The sequence below is a fragment of the Hyperolius riggenbachi genome, chromosome 9 (assembly GCF_040937935.1).
Source record: "Hyperolius riggenbachi isolate aHypRig1 chromosome 9, aHypRig1.pri, whole genome shotgun sequence".
Lineage (NCBI taxonomy): Eukaryota > Metazoa > Chordata > Amphibia > Anura > Hyperoliidae > Hyperolius > Hyperolius riggenbachi.
In genome coordinates, this window is record NC_090654.1 from 49883240 (window position 1) to 49906012 (window position 22773).

The 22773-nt window shown below is 45.5% G+C and overlaps 1 protein-coding gene across 1 annotated transcript in view; it reads left to right on the forward strand.

The window, feature by feature from the left end:
• Positions 1-11608, forward strand: part of RPN1 (ribophorin I) — a 31506-nt gene extending 19898 nt beyond the window's left edge. Inside the window, exons 5-9 of the mRNA XM_068252707.1 lie at positions 4860-5052; positions 5589-5688; positions 5799-6057; positions 8597-8842; positions 10247-11608. Coding sequence (XP_068108808.1) covers positions 4860-5052; positions 5589-5688; positions 5799-6057; positions 8597-8842; positions 10247-10429 — 981 coding nt within the window. The 3' untranslated portion in view covers positions 10430-11608. The remainder of the gene's footprint in view (positions 1-4859; positions 5053-5588; positions 5689-5798; positions 6058-8596; positions 8843-10246) is intronic.
• Positions 11609-22773: the final 11165 nt, after the last annotated feature.

The following is a 22773-nucleotide window of genomic DNA, read 5'->3' on the forward strand; positions in this document are numbered from 1 at the left end:
GTGAGCCGCTCGCTTGTGAAGCTTTCCGGTCCCCGGCGATGACGTCAGGCCGACCAGGAGGTACTGCACCTGCGTGAGGGGTGCTGTCAATCACCGCCACGTGGACCGGAGCATACTGCAGAGGCGCAGAACTACTACGCCTGCGCAGTACGCTCCGGTCCACGTGGGAGTGATAGCGCCGCTCACGCAGGTGCAGTACAGGCTGACCTCCTGGTCAGCCTTCGTCCTGGTCAGCCTGGACGAAGCCCCGGGTAAGTGGCACTTATTTTCCTCATATCCCTTGATGACTCCTTTAAAGAGAACCTGAACTGAAAATAAAAAGTTAAAATAACCATACACAGATCATACTTACCTCCTGTATACTCCTCAATCTCTTTCTCCTCTCCTGCGTCCCATTTGTCCACTGTGATCAATTAAATTCTCCATCCTCCATTTTAAAAATGGCCATTACCCCTTAACAGCTTCCTGGTCAGCACACTGTTAAACTGTAATATCACACCACTTGAGCCATAGGGAAACATGGACATTACCTTGCACATTCAGTTGTAACTGACAACTGCTGAGATATATATATATATATATATATATATATATATATATATATATATATATATATATATATATATATATATATATATATATCTCTGACAGCAACTGGTATATTTCAGTTCTGACAAAATATTGTCAGAACTGGAAGGCATCATCGTAAGAAGAAAATGGTGAGCTTCTGAGAGGAACTGACGGTGAGGTTAGTATGTAATATTCATTTGCAGCTACGTCATGTGTTTATTTTGACACAGGATTAGACTGTGAGCTCCTCTAAGGACAGTCAGTGACATGACTTTGTACTCTGTAAAGTTCAGCAGAAGATGTTAGTGCTATATAACTACATAATAATATGGTAGATCATTACATTATGACTATGGTAGGATTAGACTGTGAGCTCCTCTGAGGACAGTCAGTGACATGACTATGTACTCTGTAATGTGCTGCAGATGATGTCAGTGCTATATAAACACATAATAATAATATGGTAGGACATTAGACTATGACTATGGTGGGATTAGATTGTGAGCTCCTCTGAGGACAGTCAGTGACATGACTATGTACTCTGTAATGTGCTGCAGAAGATGTCAGTGCCATATAAATACATAATAATAATAATATGGTAGGACATTACACTATGACTATGGTAGGATTAGAGTGTGAGCTCCTCTGAGGACAGTCAGTGACATGACTATGTACCCTGTAATGTGCTGCAGAAGATGTCAGTGCTATATAAACACATAATAATATGGTAGGACATTAGACTAGGACTATGGTAGGATTAGACTGTGAGCTCCTCTGAGGACAGTCAGTGACATGACTATGTACTCTGTAATGTGCTGCAGGAGATGTCAGTGCTATATAAATACATAATAATAATATGGTAGGACATTACACTATGACTATGGTAGGATTAGATTGTGAGCTCCTCTGAGGACAGTCAGCGACATGTACTCTGTACAGTGCTGCAGATGATGTCAGATGAGTGTGCTCTTCAGGGCCCATTCACACTGGGGCGATTCGTAGGCGGTTTCTGCGGATTAAAGTGCTTGTGTAATCCCAATCGCTCAAAAATCATGAAAATGTAGTCAAAAATATGCGTTTGCTGCAAAAAAAAAAGTCACAGCCGCAAAACGCTAGCGCTAATTGCCAGCATTTTGTGATCCCCAGTGTGAATGGGCCCAATCTGTCCTACTCTGATGGCTGGCTCTGCAGACTGCTCCAGCATCACTACAGTACAAAGCTCTTGGGGATTTGGGGTGAAAAGGCTGGAGGCAGGGTGCTGTACTCCAGACCCTGCAGAATACTGAATAGGGACTGTCTACAAATCTTTGTATTTCTTATCAGTGGACGAGCAGATGCAGTCATTAGCACAATTGTGCAGGGGGGAGAAAGCTTATAATCAAATCAGATTAAAATCACGCCGCCAAGTGCATGCTTGATTGACAACGCAACCAATTTCAGGCTGATATTTGGGCACATGAGTCAATCGGAAATGCTGCAAATTGGCTATCGTGGTTGGTCGGGTGCATGGCGGTAAAAGGAAAGCGATATCGGGGTGAGTGACGAAACTCCTGGCGCTATGTGTGTATGTGTATTTACACATTACCTGTCCTGTGTCCCAGTGACCGCCCCCTTCTGAATCCGCTGCTACACTTCCCATACTTGCTGCTGGCACATATCTTGCTGGCGTGCGTGTGCGACGTTACGCTGGCCGGCATTTATAGGGAGGAGCGGTGGAAGACAGATACAGGACAGGTAATGTATAAATACACATACATGTACATACATTTATACACAGAGAAACAGCGGCGGGCTCTGCCGATTTCCAGGAGATTTCATGCTGAAATTGATCGGTAATCGGTCTGCGGTGTAGGGGCAGCTCCCAGATCTCTCTAATCAGATTCGATTAGAGAGATTTGTCTCTTGGTCGAATCTGCCCATCATTGCCTGATGTATGACTAGCTTTAGTTTTCAGTCTCTCAAGACATGGAAAAACTTTTTTTTCCTGGACTGCCAGAAAATTTACAGTGCCTTTGTAGACAGCTCTGTGCTTCAGGGCCCTTTTCCACTGCAAAACGCAACTGCAAATACATTTGCGTTTCCCCAATTTTGATGTTCGTTTTGTGCGTTTTTTATGCGTTTGCAGACTCCGTTTTTCTGATTGGCAAATGGCAAGTGTTGTCTTGAAAATGGATACTGGTGGTTAAATCAATACATAACGCAAAACACATTTCTATGCGTTTTTCATGCATTCCTATACTTTACATTGAAACACAAAACGCATCATAATCGCACAGACATGGGTTTGCGTTTTGTAAAAACCGGAACACAGCAGTGGAAAAGGCCACCCAAGATTCTTATTTTAAACAAGCTGCACTTCAGAATCAGCAAACGCATGCGTTTTGCGTTTCTGGCAAAAACGCAGCTAGTGGCCCTTATGCTGTAATGCCAGTGGTTTGAAACGCCTCTGCTATTCAGCTATATTACAATACACTAATCAGCATCTCCAGCTCATTCCCTGTCTGCTTCTGTTTACACATGTGCATATTATACTTCCTGGGCTTCTGCAAATTATGTCAGTTAGGAAAAAAAAAAAGGTTGAGGAAGGAGGGTGTAACAACCTTCACTGTGGGCGTGTTTTCAACTGCTGGGATGAAGAAAAAAAAACTTGCTACTCCTGCCAGTAGTAAACAGGGATCCTCCCATGCTGCCTATGGCCCTTTTACAGCACCTTGCTGACAGGGTTACGAGATTTATTAGTCAATCCTTCTTATCTATATACTTAAATCACTGTCTTATACTGCTTTTTAACCACCCTGGCGTTCTGATTAAATCGCCAGGGTGGCTGCGGGAGGGTTTTTTTTAGATAAAAAAAAAAACTATTTCATGCAGCCAACTGAAAGTTGGCTGCATGAAAGCCCACTAGAGGGCGCTCCGGAGGCGATCTTCCGATCGCCTCCGGCGGCAAGAGATAACACGGAAGGCCGCAATGAGCGGCCCTCCGTGTTTTGCTTCCCTCGTCGCCATGGCGACGAGCGGAGTGACGTCATTGACGTCAGCCGACGTCTTGACGTCAGCCGCCTCCGATCCAGCCCTTAGCGCTGGCCGGAACTGTTTGTTCCGGCTGGGCTCGGGCGGCTGGGGGGACCCTCTTTCGCCGCTGCACGCGGCGGATCGCCGCGCTGCAGCGGCGATCAGGCAGCACACGCGGCTGGCAAAGTGCCGGCTGCGTGTGCTGCTTTTTATTTGGTGCAAATCGGCCCAGCAGGGCCTGAGCTGCAGCCTCTGGCGGTGTTGGACGAGCTGAGCTCGTCCAGACTGCTCAGCAGGTTAAGGAATATTTATTCCTCCTTACAGTTCCTCTTTAATGCCCTGTTATTGTTGCATACAGGCAATGAAAAGTATGCTTCCAAGTCATTGCTGAGCATGTGCAAACAGTCCAACGCAGCTAATAATGTGTATAACGCACAGCATGCAGCACTTTCTAATAGTGCTACACGTTACACACAAACGCGACGTGTGCATGTCGCGCAGACTTAGTATTGCTGTGCGTTAGTCTGCGTTGAAACATTTTCTAACCTGCGACTTTAACGTCGCACTGTGAAAAAGGCCTAAACATCAGGTGTAAAGTCATGGTGATATCTGCCACGCGCAGGTGACAATACGGAATCAATTTGTGGAGAGCAGGGTAAATTACCATCACTGGAATTGACCGTGGTATTAGAGGCACGCAACTACACATCCTAGTTAAAATGGCTGGTATTAGACTGTTCATAATTTGTTATAGTGTATAAACTTGGTCATTTCTAGACATCTTGACCTACTGAACCTGTAATCTGTTCACTGCTCTCAAAATTCCTTTTTCCCCAGACTCTCGAGTTTTATGGCCTCAAATTAGTTATCAATACGTTTCTGTGGATTTAAAAAAAAATAAAAAAAAAAAAAAAATTAAAAGTTATTACTTTTACAAAACTTAGGATTTTTTTTTACCTATCTAATGTGCATTTTCAGTGACTTCTGGACTGCAGTGAGACTCTAGAGACTCCCTATGCTAATGAGGTTTTTCCATTTGGCACTGTTATTGGCCTGAGGAAGCGGGCTTAGACCCGTGAAACGCCTTACCTGTGCTTAATTAAAATCTTTTGTTACAAAGATTTTATTTGAGGTACTCTACCTCCCTTTCTTTTGTTTTTAGAATTTTATACACACCAAGACGACTCTTTCACCCATATTGCCCTTAAAAGCAGATTTGTTGTAGTTTTGGAATGACTGATGAATTTTTACTTATCATGTGTGGTGTTTTCCCGCAGACCATTCTGCCAGCAGCTGCCCAGGATGTCTACTACAGAGATGAGATCGGCAACATCAGCACCAGCCACCTCCTGATCCTGGAGGATTCTGTGGAGATGGAGATCCGGCCCAGATTCCCACTGTTTGGAGGCTGGAAGACACATTACCTCGTTGGATACAACCTCCCGAGTTACGAGTACCTGTACAACCTGGGTGAGTTACATGGCCTAGAAAAACTCGCATTGCCTTAACAGTCGAGTTCCTGCTTTACTTTCAGACCATTAAAGGAAACCTGAGACAAAAAAAAATTCATGCATACCTGAGGCTTCCTCCAGCTCCCTTCAGGCCGTTGGATCCCTCGCCGTCATCCCAAACCTCGATCCTCCTCTGGCCATCCAGGTATATCTGTCAGTCAATACCTGTTGCCATGTGCTGTGCATGCACTGCCTGGCTGCATGTTCTGGGAGTGCAGGAGACCGCTCCCAGCGATGGGAGTGCGCTACCCATGCCCAGTATATCCCAGACGGATATCAGAGGATCGTGGTGGACCAAGAGGACGGCGAGGGGGCCAATTGCCTCAAGGGGGCCAGGTATGTATGAACCTTCTTCTCAGGTACACTATATTTGTATTAGGTATTGGAAATAGATTTTCAGATAGAGGTGTTCTGCTGCATTATTGCTCCTCTTGTGGGTGTTTCAGTTTAGGCTGGAGCCGATTTATGATTGGTGGTTGTTGTCTCCGCCCACAGGTGACCAGTACGCTCTGAAGATGCGTTTTATTGACCACGTGTTTGATGACCAGGTGGTGGATTCTCTGACAGTAAAGATCATCCTACCTGAAGGCGCAAAGTAAGCCAGATCAGTCATGATTGATTTCATCTGTGAGCTTCATTTTGTCTGGATTCCATGTTTTTGAATTACGCACATTTTTTTTACCAGCTTGTTTTTTCTTTTCATAGAAATGTCCATGTGGATTACCCTTATGAAATAAATCGAGCCCCTGATGAGCTCCACTATACCTATCTGGACACATTTGGTCGCCCGGTGATTGTGGCTTACAAGAACAATCTGGTGGAGCAGCATATTCAGGATGTGGTGGTCCACTACACCTTCAACAAGATCTTAATGCTCCAGGAGCCTCTGCTGGTAGTGGGAGCCTTCTACATCCTGTTCTTCACAGTCATCCTCTATGTCAGGCTGGACTTCTCCATCACTAAGGTGTGTGTCTTCTCCCTCTCAACTATGGTCTGCAGTGTGAAGTTTGTCCCAGCAAAAGGTCTTCTGCACGATGTTGACCAATAAAATTTATATAGCTGGACTTTTTTTTTTTTTTGAGGGGGGGGGGGGGAGGGGGTTTAGGCGCCACATTCACAGTGGGGGGTTGCGTTGTAATGCGACGTTAACGTCACAACGCAGCTTTACAATACAATGCAAAAAAAGGTGGTAACGTAGATTAACGCTGCGTTAGTATCATACAGTAGGTACAGTAAAGCATACAGGCAATGAAAAGTATGCTTTCCTGTACCTGGTAAAGTATGCGTTTAGAGGTAATGCAGTGCGTTACCATAACGCTACACGTTACAATGCGACGTTAACGTCCCATAGGATTATCATTGCATTGTGGCAAGCTGAGTTAGTTTATAATGTAGCTCTACATTTTCCCACTTTGAATAAGCCCTAAAAGTAATACCTTTTTAATGGCTGATAAAGTGTAGTTGTTCAAGCTTTCAGGGAACCGGTCCCTTTCTTTAGGCAGATTTCCAGACGTTAGCTGAAGTACAACACTGTATGCAGGTAAGTAGTAAACAAGTAGATGCCCATGTGTACTGGTTACTATTTAGCAGTCAGCTGTCAGGTGACGAGACAGCTTATTTGGGTGCTGCTATTAGTATTGATTTATAAAGCGCTGACATTCTGTGGCTCTGTACAAGGTAAGATAAACAAACCTGGGGTACTTAAAGAGACTATGAAGTCTCAGAAAATTCAGCTTTTTATTGCTAAAACCTGTTCAACATTATTGCCCTAACTAAAATGCTGCATCCCTGCGGCTGAAATCTAACTAAATACCCCCCAAACTCCCCGGGGCACACTGCGGGAAACGCTTCCGTGAGAGGCAGAGCTTTCAGCTGCAGCTCTGCTTCTACACGCGTCAGCGCGTATCTCCGACCGCCCATCTGTCTTCCTTCACTGGGAGAGGCGGAGATACGTGCTGATAGACACGCATGGAAGCAGAGCTGCAGCTGAAAGCTCTGCCTCCCGGGGCAGCAAAAAATCATATACTGGTGCTGTACTGTATGTGGTACCCAGTATATAACAGTATATAGTCAATTTACTGGTTGGATTGGTGAACTCTCCCTAAGTGGATTGGTCAGCTCTCCCTGTTTATCAGAGCAGTATGGAAGAATAGATCACGCTGTGCCCATAAAATACGCCCCTTTCACCCCTCTGGCCCACCCTTGTATCCTATTTACCTCCCTCTCTGCCTCTCAGAACTCACACATATGCGCCTGCGCTGCTTCACTACAGTCCTCAGCAGCAAGATCTGAGAGACGGTAACAGGATATGGGTTATCACCCAGCATCAATGATACCCGGCGTATAAGACGACCCCCAACTTTTCAGAAGATTTTCAAGGGTTAAAAAGTAGTCTTATACGCAGGAATATACAGTACTGTGACAAATGAAACATGATGAATAAAATGTATAATAGGTTGCAAGATACAAAATGAATAACAAGTTCCCAGATACAAAAGGGTGAAAGAGCTATAGTCCATAATGTGAATGGTTATAGTGGTGGGTTATAGAATTACATGGCTACATAAATAGGTAGTCAGTAGGGGATAGTTTTTGAAAAGGAAAAAAAATATATAGAGGTATAGTTTAGAGGTGGGCCACCCATAAAATGCTTCCATTTGTAGCTCACCCTTTACTAACTCTCATAGTCCCCATTGTGTTCCCAGTTGTAAATCCATATTTTGGTTCCTCCCTTATACTGTATCCTGTAAGTCTCCTTATTTCTAGTGCTCCCCATAATAGTCCCCTTCTTAGAGTGTACCAGTAATGGCTCCTCATGAAATGGTGACCCCAATATAATGACCAGACTCGGTGCTCCTGTCTTACTGCTGCCCACAGTGTGGTTGTCATTAATATTTATTTTTATATAGCGCCAACATATTACACAGCGCTGTACAGAGTATATTGTCACTAACTGTCCCTCAGAGGGGCTCACAATCTAATCCCTACCATAGTCATATGTCTATATTGTGTAGTGAATGGATTGTAGTCTAGGGCCAATTTAGGGGGAAGCCAATTAACTTATCTGTATGTTTTGGGATGTGGGAGGAAACAGAGGTGCCCAGAGGAAACCCACACAGACACGGAGAAAATACAAACTCCTTGCAGATGTTGACCTGGCTGGGATTCGAACCGGGGACCCAGCGCTGCAAGGCGAGAGCGCTAACGCCTAAGCCACCATGCATCTATTATAGTACTCCTGTTGTGTCTTCAATATGATTCATCTATTCTAGTGCTCCACTACAGTGTCCAATAGTGAGACTAAAAAGTGACTAAAACAGCATCTCTTGACATAGCACCGCCTCTCCTTTCTGTTCCGTCAGTGAGGACGCAGTTTGCCCAAATGCTGCAGTGTTAGGGACACTTCCTTCTTCCCCTAACCAGTATGTTTCCAAAGAAAACTAAACTCGCATAGAGATATTAGTAGATCAGTGCTTTTTTAATAAAGTCAATCTGTTCTTCAGGACCCAGCAGCGGAAGCCAAGATGAAGGTAGCCTGCATAACTGAGCAGATCCTCACCCTGGTGAACAAGCGGCTCGGGCTGTACCGCCACTTTGATGAAGCCGTTAATAAGTACAAGCAGTCGCGGGATATCTCCACTCTAAACAGCGGGAAGAAAGCTTTAGAGACGGAACATAAGAATCTGACCAATGAGATTGCCTCCCTGCAGTCCAAGCTGAAGGTAGAAGGCTCTGACCTGTGTGACAAGGTGGGTATTGTGTTATGTATGCTCCAGTCTTATCTCCTCAGCTGTTACATAATGCTAAAGCTGGAATTCATCTCCATTTGTAAGGTCTGACCCTTGTAAGTTAGGTAGGTTGAGAGCTAGTTAGAACTTAAAAGTTAGAAGGTTAAGAGGCTTTACTGTTGTCAATTTTAAACCGGTATCCTTTTGTAAACTTTGGACAGACACAAACTAATCTGTGGGACAAAAATGAAACTTTTTCATCCCCAGAAAGGCTTCCTCCTGTCCTCTCTGGTACACACACTCACTAATCTTTGAGATCTACTCCAGTAATCTCCAACTCAAAAAAAACCTATCCTGACCTTTTTCTCAATCAGAACAGTAGTGAAATGCTGGTGGATTCCCTAGTTCTAGCTTATATTTTGGATCGACCACCCGACTTAATCGAATTGGTGGAAAATGTGCCGCAACATGCCCCTCCTCAATTCATTTTTCTATTGATCTCCGGCTGAAATCTTTCAACCGGATCGATTAGGAATGCTGGTATAATTTTCGGCCACAAGGGCTCAATTGGGTGCGCAGTTGGTAGGTTCCATATCACTACTATCAACTGACCCTAAACGGTGTCTTCCCAAGTATATTTACTTCCCCATGCCCTTATGCAGTGTATAAAGGCTCACCTGGCACAACACGTGGACGCCTCTGGTGTCTGCCGAGAGTGCCACGTTACCGCATGAGGCCTGGCATACATTGGGGGGGGCGCTACACATAGGGTGGATTTGGGTCGCAGTCAGTATCACTAGGCCAATTTCTGATAGATCTAATGCTGAAATCTATCAGATCAATGGGCAGGCAACAGGTCTTTTTCTAATTAGATCAGAGAGGAATCTCATGATCGCTCTGCTTTGAGTAATGTATGGGTACCTTAACAGACTCCTAGAAAGCTCTTCACAATCTTTCCCCCGTACATCTCCTCCATAGTCTCCAAATACCATTCCAACAGCAACCTCTGGCCACCTTCTTTACTCCCTGTAGAATCGCCTTCTCCCATCCGCAAATACAACACTTCTCACAAACTTCTACCCCCCCCCCCCCCCCCCCCCACTACATTTCGCTTCCCCCCCAAAAAAAAAAAAACACGGTTCCTCATACTCACTAGCACAATTGTCTTCCTCATCACTCTAATGGTACCCTTCCCTTCCTTGCTGTCACTTTGTTGGTACCCTTCCCCTCCTCGCAGTCACTTGGCCATTGTCTTTTTCTTCTCGTCACACTATTGATCTCATTGTCTCTTCCCTGTCACTCTGCTGGTACTATGGTTTTCCTTGCTGTCACTCTTCTGGTACCCTTGTGCTTTTCGCTGTCACTCAGCTGGTACCATTGTCTCCTCGCTGTGACTTTGCTGATGTTCTCCTCTTATGTCCATAGGTTGCAGAAATTCAGAAGCTGGACAGCCAGGTAAAAGAGATTGTGCTGAAATCGTCCTCTGAAGCTGAGCGCCTGGTGGCAGGAAAGCTGAAGAAGGACAGCTACATAGAGAGCGAGAAGCAGCATGCCAACAAGCGGCAGGAGCTGGTCAACAAAATTGACAACATTCTAGATGCGTTGTAAGCAGATACTCATCGCACTGGACAAAGATCGGCAGCCAGATCCAGACTCTGCCTGACAATATACTCAGCGCAGCGCTCTGCAGGCCTCCACTAGTGGCCGTCTGCCTGAGGCCCTCGCTAGAACTCAGCGGCTCTTTTTAGATTGTCCTAAATTCCAAATCTGTCCCTTCTTGCAATACGAATGACAAAGCTTGTGAGATTAAAACATGGCTGTGCAATATTTGTACTAAGCCAAAACCACGCTCTTATTTTTGTATTTTGATTTGCCATTTTCTTTACCTCGGGTGTATTTTTTTATTTTATTTTTTTGCTTTTTCCATCATTGCTTTTTCCGTTTTAAAGTGTACCTGTCCGGGTTTGTAAACTGACAAAGGGACTTGAGGAATAAGTCTTGACTTTGTCCCACCCCTTCCTGTTATCAGCAAACCATCATGAGTCAGTAGCTGTTCTTATTGGTTTGTGAATGTGTGGAAGAGGAGGGACAAAGCAACTAGCTAGAGAAGTCCTAAATTTCAGCTTGTGCCCAGAATTTGCTCACATGGGAAGCATTTTTGGAGTATAAAACAGTCCGCTTATAAATTACAGGCCCCAAATGGGTTTAAATTTAAAACCACTGTCAGCACTTCGCTGCTCAAGAGTCAAACTGAAGCATCCATATTTTTTTTTTTTTTAATCGACCTTGGTTTTCTGTGCCGCCAACTTTTGATTGGCTGTTGGAAGAAAGCACTGCACTTGAATCTTGACCTTACTTTTTTTTTTTTTTTTTTTTTTTTTTTTATAGATGTTTGGGCACATTTTTTTTTTCTTTTTTTTTTTCTTTACGTATACATGCAGTTTGTGCCTAAAATGAAAAATTACTCCCAAGGTTAGAATAATTATTGGTGCATTTGGGAAGAGGGTAATGGGGGGGGGTGGAAAATAAGATAGTTCCGTTTCCTGTTTCAGTTTCACACAGGCTGAATGTGAAAGCCCTTATTTCCATTTTCAGCCATCACACAAGTTTTTGCAACAATGAATGCAGTAGATAAGTACATTTTGTGTTTTATATGTGAAAGCACACCAGGGGGCGCTCATCACACTGTCTGTATTTACTGCCCTGTTTTTACATTTATGTAAAGATTCACTCGTCATTTTTATTTGCTTGTGTGACCAAAAGGAAATAAATAAGGGATTGAGGAAATCATGACTCCATGCTGTAGTATTAATATTTTCTGGTAACTGTGCTTCAAAGGCCCTCACAATCTATATTATTATTTTTATTTATTTTTTGTGTACATAATTCAGGCATTATCATAAGTATCCCTGGACTTGGTGTACCTAAGCCTGCTCTGCAAATGGGGTCAGACTGGGACACTGAGGGTCCACCAGCGAGATGTTCAGCCTGGAGCTCACACACCTGGTGATTTGAAGCTCACAGATCTATGTATTCTGTAAAGTGCTACATGGATACATTATAATATGGAAAGACATTAGACGCTGGTAGGGATTAGATTGTGATCTCCTCTGAAGACAGTCTGTGACATGACTGACTATGTACTCGGAAGATATTGGTGCTATATAAATACTAAATAATATGGTAGGGCATTAGACTATGACTGTAGTAGGCAGGGGGGAGCTGCTAAGGATTTTGTGGGCCCAAGTAGCTTATTTGTGCCTTGACCCCCGGCATTGTTAAGGTCCTAAAAGAACTGGTGCATAAAAGTTAAGTTAGTGTCGAGCAAAGCGTGCTGCGGTGAGAAATGGGCATGGCTCCTCCTGAGCCAACTGTAATGTAATAGTGTAACTCCATGGCCAGTAGACCAGTTTCCTCCCAAAACAACCTGAAAGGTAATTATGTACTCCAGCACTAGGTTCTGCAGTTAGTCCAACAGGTATGCACACAATTTACAGCCTCTCTGGCACTCCCCAACACTCCACCTCTTGTTATATCCAAGGTATGGGAAATTTCAGGCTGCCACTCCACACACAGCAGAACACACAAGGTCAGCGGTCAGTGTATCTCCAGCTCGGTGCTCCGGCTGCAGAACGCCTCGGGGGTCACGTCTTCATACACAGTCTCTGTTTCCACCCAGTACTCGCTGCTTGGTGCATAGTTCCTGGAGTTAAAGAACCTTTTATTCTATTGGACTCTCTCCAAACGTCTGAGCTTTGATATTTGTCCATGAGCGCTGAAATATTGTAATTAAAAATTCTGAGGTAATTAGACATTGTCCATCCATTTCCCCCCCCCCCCCCCCCCCCCAAGAAAAAATAATGCAGACGCTTCCTCTTGTGGTGGTAGGATGCATACAATTGTATACATTTTGGTTTCTGTATTAGCATAAATGTAGTATTTGTGAGCCCCCAAAATGGCAAATGATTCAACATTAACCCCAAGGTATCAAATGCAGTCACTATGACCATTAAATAAGGCAGCAGTCATTACCCTGGATAAGAAATGCAGTAAACATTGCACCCCATATGAAATGCTGCAAACATTATGCCCTATATGAAATGCAGAAAAAGTTACCTCCGATATGAAATGTGCCAAATGTTACCCTACATCTGAAAAGTGGCTAATGTTAACACACACCACACATCCCTTTCCCCCCCAGGATAGGTAGCCAAAGATGTCTTCCCCAGTATATGTAGTCTCCCCCAGTATAATATAGCCAAAGGTGTCTTCCTCCAGTATAGGTAGCCTCCTACTAATGGGTAGCCACCTAATAACTTCCTGGTTCTGTTGCAGCAAGTGGAAGATGAATGGGGGCTACTGAAGACACATCACGTGGGAGACCCAGGTCAGCTGGGTCCCCTACGGCCGCCGCTGCTGTTACCTTACCTGGCGGCCGCTTCCTCTCTTATATTCCCCTCTCATGCCTGTGTGTTATGATTCACAGCAGCGCATCTCACAGCTGCTGTGATGAGGCAGAAGAGCGGCTTCCTGTAGCGGCGATCGCCGTTACCAGGGGAACCGCTTTCCTGCTTCTGCCTCATCACAGCAGCCGGGAGACGCGCTGCTGTGAATCAAAATAACACACATGAGGGGAATATGAGAGAAAGCGGCCGCCAGCTAAGGTAGCGGCGGCGGCCACGGGGGAGCGTATGCTGGGTAGCTATACTGGGGCATTACCTACCTATACTGGGCACTATACTAGTTATACTGGGGCACTACCTACCTATACGGGCACTATCCTCCCACCCAATATCACACGCAGTTCACAGGAAGTTATTCTGATTGGTCCAATTTCAAGCTGCATGTAATTTACATGAGGTTTGAATGATAGGAGGAGGGGCTTAACTAAAAATGACTAGGCGCCCTGCGACACTGGATGGCCCTCCTCCCTCCTCAACACAGGAATTAAAAAGGCAGGATATTAAAAAAAAAAGAAACCTACTTCTAGTATAGGCAGCCAGGTATAAGTGCCCCAGTATAGTTAACCAGGTATAGGTGCCCCCAATGTAGGTAACCAAGTGTAGGTGCCCCCCCAGTATAGGTAGATAGGTATAGATGACCCCACTATATAGGTAGCCAGGGATAGGTGCCCCTAGTTATAGTCTGGTATAGGTGCCCCCCCAGTATAGGTAGATGGGTATAGTTGACCCCACTATATAGGTAGCCTGGTATAGGTGCCCGAAGTATAGTTAGCCTGGGGGGGGGGGAGCAGCGGGCACACAGCTGTGGGGAGGGGAGCCCTACTAACCCCCCCCCCCCCCTCAACTTGGGCCCCTCTCATGCTCTTCCCTCCAGAAAATAGAGCAGCGGCTGGGCAGGTAGACTCTCCTCTTCCACATTCCATGCACTGGAAGTTCACGTGCCGCTGGTCTTCTGTCTCCGCTGCTCACTCTACTCCCTGATTAGTGGAAGTAGATTAAGCGGCGGAGGCAGAGAAGAGGTCTCCCTGGCGCTGCTGTAATTTCTGGGGTCCAAGAGCGACTGTGTGCCCGCTGTTCCCCTCCCTTCTGCGCTTTGCCTTGCCCGCACCCCAATGCAGGGGGGATTTACGCCCCTGGTTAGGAGAAATTGTTTGCATCTCAATGACCATCCCTACTCTTAATCTCCAAAATAACCACTGAACCCCCTAGGAGAGTCCTCTTGGGGTACGTGTACCTTGTGTATCCTACTTGATCACACACCCTCATTATAGAGCACCCATCCCATCGACTGACTTTGAATTGCTTGGTCTCCGCGGCCATCACTCTATTGCATGATCCTGTTTTCTTGTATGACCTAGTGCTGTCTGCCACCCGGTTGATATCTGTAACCCTCTTTATTGTCCAGCACTGTGTAATCTGGTGGGGCTTTATTAACCGATTGCAGACCCAAGGTTCTGGGCCCTTTAACCTCTTGAGGACCATGGTGTTAAACCCCCATAGTGACCAGGCTATTTTTTACTTAATTGGCCACTGCAGCTTTAAGGCAAAGCTGCAGGGCCGCACAACACAGCACACGAGTAATTTTTTTTTTCCCCCACCAAACAGAGCTCTCTGTTGGTGGGGTCTGATCTCCTCCACAGTGTGTTTTTTTTTTTTTTTTTTTTTTTTTTTTAAACATTTATTTACTTTATTATTTTTACAATAAATACTGTCTTTTATATTCTTTTTTTTTTTTCTAAAACCCGTCCCTCCCCCCAGCCAGCCCTGCCTATGAGAGCCGATCGCTCTCTTGTCCCCCAGGGGGACAGCCGTGTCACACGGCTGTCCCCAGTACATCGCTGCTGCTGATCGTAGCGCTGTACACGTAAATACACGGTGTAACAGTCTTCCACCAAACAGGAGATGCGCGCACAGCCTGTGCACGATCTCCTGCAAAACAGAGCCGAGTTTACGCCGATTGGCCTGGGGCTGCGGCCACGCCCATCGGCGTGACACGGTCGGCTAGAGGTTAAAGAGAAACTCCGACCAAGAATTGAACTTTATCCCAATCAGTTGCTGATACCCCCTTTTACATGAGAAATCTATTCCTTTTCACAAACAGACCATCAGGGGACTCTGTATGACTGATATTGTGGTGAAACCCCTCTCACAAGAAACTCTGAGGACCGTGGTACACCTGGCAGTTTCCTGTCTGTGAACCTTGTTGCATTGTGGGAAATAGCTGTTTACAGCTGTTTCCAACTGCCAAAAAAAGCATGCAGCAGCTACATCACCTGCCAACAGTAAAAATGTCACTATGTGAAAAATGTCAGAATGTAAATCAGGGATTTAAAAGATTTTACAATGGGCAAACAATGACTTAATCATTTATACATAATTATTGTAAAAATTAAGCGCTTTTATTACATTATTTTCACTGGAGTTCCTCTATTGGCAGTCCCAAAGCAGTTAAAAAACGTTAACTTGTATCTGTAGGGAAATAAGTGTTTCAATAGTGACACTCTCCTCAATACAGGGAAACCTGAATAATCCAGACACTTCCCTGATTCTCCTCCACCGGGCTGTTCCAGTGTTTTCCCTTCTGCAATACTGCTGATTGATCCTCTTAAAGGGGAACTTCAGCCTAAACAAACATACTGTCATCAAGTTACATTAGTTATGTTAATTAGAATAGATAGGTAATATAATCTCTTACCCACCCTGTTTTAAAAGAACAGGCAAATGTTTGTGATTCATGGGGGCTGCCATCTTTTTGGTTGAAAGGAGGTGACCGGGAGCAGGAGACACAGTTCCATCTGTCCTGTGTCCTGATAACCCCTCCCAGCTGCACACGCTAGGCTTCAAATGTCAAATTCAAAATGTAAAATGCACCAAAACAGCAGAACGAGAACATCAGAAATCCCATCTTGCTTTGCACAGCATAAGGGGAAAAATGCCCGGGCAGTTTTCTTCTGTGCAGCTAAAAATGAGGCTTGTATAAGAGAAACAAAGTTCTGATGCTGTGACACTGTTAAAGAAACACCAAGCCTTTTCAGTGCTGCTGAGTCGATTTTTAGTCCGGAGGTTCACTTTAAACCTCATCTACACAGTACAAATTTCCATCAGATTAGATCTATTAGATAATTTCCAACCGGTCCAATCTGATTGTGTTAGATTTTGCAATAGATTTTGGGTACTTATCAAAGCAAAATTGACCTGAAACAATTTGGACATCTACACACCATGCAATTTCTTATTTGATCCATCTAATAGATCTGTCTATCTGGAAAATTGTACCGTGTAGATGAGGCCTTAGACAGCTTGCACCTGCCCAGTAGCACAGACCCGATTGGGCTTGTCTTTTTCTCCTGTGCTATTGCCTAGGTGTGGTGCGGCTGCAGCCTTCAGGGGGTCTTTGCACTGGACCGGTCTAGGGAAGGATCCAGACTTCCCTCTCCCGATCTCATATTTTTTGCTTTTTAATCCTTGCAGGAACTAGACTGCAAGTGTCCACTTGGTGGTGCTGTATGACAGTAGAAAGCTTCAGTCTGTACTCAGCTAGTGAAGTTTGGGGATATTAAGACTTCTCCTGGGTGTTTCTTGTTTTGTCAGAAGCTATTATACTGCAGGAATCCAGACTGCAAATGTTTTTGTTTTTTTTTAGAAAAGTAGATGCAGTATACAGAAACTGAATGTGGAAAGTGTTGCTTAAATTGAACCTTAACCCTGGACCTTAAAAGTTTCACTTACCTGGGGCTTCCCCCAGCCACCTGCAGCCGTCCTGAGCCCTTGCCGCTCCTCGAGTGTTCTCCGGTCCCCGCCGCGGGTTAGTTTAGTTTTTGGTTTTACTGAGAGTCAGCCCCCGGCTACGCGTAGTCTTCTTCGCATTGCCGTCGTCAAGCGCGTCCTGCGCAGGATGCCTAATTTACCAACTGATGTAAATTTACAAACCGTGTGCGGTACAACAAGTGAGATAGTACCATATTATTATTTATGTGTAAAGTACTGCAGAAGATGTCAGCGGTAAATGGAGTACTTAGAGGCACGGGCAGCACAGTGGTGTAGTGGTTAGCGCTCTTGCATTGCTGTGCTGGGTCTGAATCTCAGCCAGGGCTCTTTCTGCATGGAGTTTGTAAGTTCTCCCTGTGTCTGTGTGAGTTTCCTCTGGGCACTCCGATGTCCCCCTAAATTGGACCTAGACTATGATAGACACATGACTACGGTAGGAATTAGAGCGCCACAGAAGATGCTGGCGCTATATAAATCGTATAACTGAGTCCCTCTGAGGGCCAGTTAGTGACATGCATTCCGTACAGCGCTGCGGAATATGTTAGCACTACATAAATACTACCTGCCATAGTTTGTGTCTAAAGGACAACTTTGGGGGGTAACTAAATAACTTATCTGTATGTTTTGGGAGTAAACCCACCAAATACAAACTCCATGCATATAGTGTACTAGCCCAGACTTAAGTACCCAAGGCGATATGTGACATGTGATAAACGTGTATGTACAGTACAAAACAGTAATAACATTTTGCTGCCTGAAAGAGTTAATTTCCAGGCATACAAGTGACGGCGTCTGTTTTGTTGGCACCTTGTCGAAAATATAGTAAACATCACTGATAAGCAGATTACAGCCATAAAAGTTTTCCTGGCAGAATACAACTGAGGACAGGGGAGAGGTAAGACAAGGACAGTGGTTCATGTATTTTCACTCTGGGACACTTAAAAGACTGCCACTGATTAGAGACAGTAAAACATTTAACCTACTTTGTGAATGTTTAACCACTTGAGGACCGCAGTATTAAACATCCCCCCCCCCCCCCCCCCAAAGACCAGTCCATTTTTAGTTAAATAGGCCAATGCAGCGTTAACCTCCTTAGCGGTATGGACAACTTAATACGTCCATTACCGCCAGAGGTCGCCGCTCAGGCCCCGCTGGGCCGATTTGAATAATTTTTTCTTAAACACGCAGCAAGCACTTTGCTTGCTGTGTGTCTCACCTGATCGCCGCCGCCCGCTGCGATGCAGGGCCCCCCCAGGTGAGACCCCGTGCGCTGCCTGGCCAATCAGTGCCAGGCAGCGCTGAGGGTTGGATCGCGTCTCCCTGGGACGTCACGACGTGCGTCGCCATGGCGACGGGGGAAGCCCTAATGGAAATCCCGTTTCAGAACGGGATTTCCTTATGGCTTAAAGCCCTGGCGGCGATCGGAGGGGTGGCAGGGATGCGGAAGGGAGGGGGGCATCATGTAGCTAGCGCTAAGCTAGCTACATGATTGAAAACAAAAACAAATTAAAAAATAGCCCGCGCTGCCCCCTGGCGATCTTTAATAGAACGCCAGGGAGGTTAAGGCCTCACTGTGGGGCCGTAAAACTCAGCACACGAGTGATTCACCCCCCCTTTTCTCCCCACCAACACAGAGCTCTGTTGGGGTCTGATTGCTCCCCCAAGGTTTTTTTTATTTTATTTTATTTTTTATTTTTAAATGTCCGTCTTTTTTTTTTATATTTTCACTAACAAAACAAACAAACACAGAACATTTTCTCCTGGCTGATTCAAAGCGCCAGAGTTGCAGCCACTAGGACGAACTCTATAGGCAGTAGCAGTGTTGGGGAGACTTACCCAAGATCTCCTACTGAATGAATAGGTGCAGGCTCACTTAACAGGCAGAGCTGAGATGTGAACCCAGGTCTCCTGTGTCAAAGGCAGAGCCCTTAACCATTACACTATCCAGCCACTCACTAGCCTCCCTCCCCTGGCCAGCCCATCAGCGCATCACAGTGGATCGCTTCCCTGTGTCCCATGGGGTACAGCCGTGTCACCCCCATAGACAGCCGTTCACGCCAATCGGCGTGGAGCGGACCTGGGGCTGCCGCACTGTTCACGTCAATTGGTGTGGAGCTGTCGGCAAGTAGTTAAATATAAAAGAAAACTATGAGATACTTTAAAAGGGCAATTTTTAGGAGTAGGTGGATACATATAATTGTTTATCTCATCCGCTTATTTTCACCTCGGGTCCACTTTAAAGGACAACTGTTGCATGAGGGATATGGCGACTGCCATATTTATTTCCTTTTAAGCAATACCAGTAGCCTGGCTGTCCTGCTAATCCTCTGCCTCTAATACTTTTAGCCATAGACCCTGAACAAGCATGCAGTGGATCAGGTGATTCTGACATTGTCAGATCTGACAAGATTAGTTGCATGCTTGTTTCTGGTGTGATTCAGACACTTCTGCAGCCAAACAGATCAGCAGTGCTGCCAGACAACTAGTATTGTTTAACAGGAAATAAATAGAATAGAATAGAAGAATAAGCTTTATTCGCCAAGTGCGGCGGGTACTGCACCCGGAATTATTTGTGGTAACAAACGGCATTCGGCATAGTGCAACAACAACAGTAGTGTGAACACACAGGAGCGACAAACAGCAAAAAACAAAACAAAAAATATATAACAGCAGCAAAAACAACGTAGTGCAAAGACAACACGCGATAGTGCAAATTGTAAACATGTAATGCTAGCGGCAAGTCCTGGGATGTGGTTCGATCCCACGGCTAGAGTTCAAAACATGCGGACATGTCTTCCTTGTGAGGCTGGTGGAGACTGCATGATGTCATTGGAGAGAGTTAGTTGAGGAGGAGGACTGCCTGGGGGAAAAAGGTGTTTCTGTGTCGGGTGGTTTTTGTGTGAATGGCCCTGTAGCGGTGTCCTGAGGGAAGGAGGTTAAAGAAACGGCAACCAGGGTGGGAGGGGTCCTGTGTGATCCTGTTGGCCCTGGACCTCATTCTGGATGAGTGGAGGAGGTCCAGGGGGGGGGGCAAGGGTGACCCGATGATTCTCTCAGCGGCTTTTATCACTCGCTGGAGTTTGTGCTTGTCTTTTTCGCTCGCCCCTGAGTGCCAAACAGTGATGGAGGAGCTGAGGACAGACTCAATAGTGGTCGTATAGAACGTGGTCAGTAGATCACGTGGCATTCCAAACTTCCTCAATTGTCTGAGGAAGAACAGCCTCTGCTGGGCCTTATTTTGTATTATGGTGGTGTTCACATCCCACTTTAGCCTGTCAGTGATGGTAGTGCCCAGGAACCGAGCACTTTGCACCCTGGAGACCCTCGGTTCCTTCAATGGAAATCTGGCCGGGAGGAGGTGCATTCTTTCTGAAGTCCACGATCAGCTCCACAGTTTTTGCCGTGTTTAGAACGAGTTTATTTACCTTGCACCAATTGTAGATCCGCTCGATCTCATTCCGATATTCTTGTTCCCCGTTTTTGCCAATGAGGCCAAGGACGGTGGTATCATCTGCAAACTTGATGACCTTAACTGTGTCGGCCGAGGAGGTGCAATTGTTTGTGTATAGGGAAAAGCCTCCATATTCTTCCGACTTCAGCTGTCCTGGGACCCCGGTGCTGCAAGATCGGCAAATTCCGGCTCACCCCATGCTGTATGAGAGAACCCATAGGCTTTCATTAGCATAGTGGTGAGGTGGTAAAATGACCCACTGCACTGCGCCAGTGTGAAAGTGCCATCAGGGATTGAGCCCCGATCTCTGCAGGTGACACGTAATTGTTTCTTTACTGCGCCTGCGCAGTACGCTCCATGTGACGTCAGCGGGGGAGAGGATGCGCGCGGCGAGGGCCGCACAGGCGCAGTAACTTGCAATATTACAGTAGCAGATTCCGAAAATGAGCCGGCGGCGGAACTGGATCTTTTTGTCCCAGTGTGGGCACAGGGCGTCTGGGTGTGGGGGGGAAGGCATTAGAAATCGTTTGAGCGATCAGAATTTCTGATCGGATTGGTTGTAAATAATCTCCATTGGTGGACACAATCGGTTATGAATGAGTGAAAAAAATGTCGCCCGAATGAATTTTCATCGAACGAAAATTTGGATTTTCTTGGTGGTCGTGATAGATAGGAAGCAATGATTGGTTAGTTGATGGTGTAGTGAATTTTTTTTTCGTCCGATCAGAATTTCTGATCGCTCAAACGATTTTTCGCTAGAAATTGGACCGTTAGTGGCAGCTTCACAGTACTGCTTTAAATGTATGGTGCTGTTAGAAGTGTAACAAGTTTTATAAGAAGCTGATCTATTATGCCTGGTCTGAGTTAGCTGTGTTTTGTTTTTGTTGTTGTTTTTTTTGCTAACAAGTTGTCAGAAATGCATCACACCCTGAAAATTGGAAATAAAAATTGTACGGAACTGTATGGTAAAACGCAATTTGGAAGAGTGGTACCGCAGTGCCTCTGCAGTGGTGATTTTCTTTGAGGAAGAGGCCCAAACAGCCCCACAAAAGGAATCAGTCTTTGGGAATGGTGGAAACTTCTGTCAAACAGATTATTATTGATTGCTTGTAGCCTGCCAGAAAGGGGACAATAGTGTGCTGAGTGTATCCGGGTGTCCTGTGCTGCCCACCATGACAGCTGCCGCATTAGGACTTGGCCCGCTAGAAATCGCGATTGTGAGTGCGTTTCGCAAAGTACTTTTTGTAGTAGTTTTAACTTTTCCAGATTGATTTTTGGTGATTTTTGAAGCGGACCTGAACTCAGAGCATCCTCTCTGCTAAAAGATATGCTACAGCATAATATCCTGCAATAAATCTGCAGTGTCTATTTCCTGCTTTCATGGAAGCAGACATAGGGTTAACATCCTGTGTTTACAAATTAGCAGATCTGCCGCGGCAGAGGAGATTTCTTTGCTGACAGCTGCGAGATCAAATTACATACAGGGTGCATTTCTCTTTGTTTTTCTTCTGCCCTGTGCAAGCGTTCAGGTCCCCTTTAAGTGCTTTTTAATTTATTGCTAGTGATTTGTACAGCCATTGTGATTTCCTTTCTTTTTGTTTGTTGTTTTAGGTAGTAAAATTGCTGTAAAATCGCTTTGTGCGAATGATTGAAAAGCGATTTTACAGTGATTGTATCATTTCTATTGGAGCACAATTGCGCTAACCAAAAAATGCTGCCGGACCAACGATTGCAATAAGGGGGAAATCGCTCGTGTGGGCTCGCCTCCATTGACTTTCATTAGCCTAGCGCTTTTGGGACCGCTGCTGAAACAGCTGCTGTGAGTCCCGCCCTTGGGCTGCTCCCAGCTTCACGGTATAGTAGCTGGTTATGCTGGGAAGCCCCGTGCTGTAGGTGAAGACATTCCTTGCTTTTTATAGCAGCATTATGAGCCGTCAGGTAATGAGCTCCGCATACCTTGCTGTGTACACAGTCTGTGACAAGAGCACAGCAAACAGCCACCCTCCACTTTGTTTAACCACTTCTGCCCAAGCTGATGCCACTACAATGGAGGCTGATGAACCCCGGCGGGTCACACACGGCTTTCCCAGAAGTCAGTCTGGACTTGGTACGGACTTTATGGTTTGTGTGCCCAGCTCCAGCTGGAATGGCCTACACAGGTTTTTATTGCTGTGTCATCTGTTCCTTCCTCTTCTGTTTAAGCTAAGTACACCCAGCAGGGCTGCTGTTGGCAGTTCCCTGACATGGACCACCACCTTTTAATCAAGTGC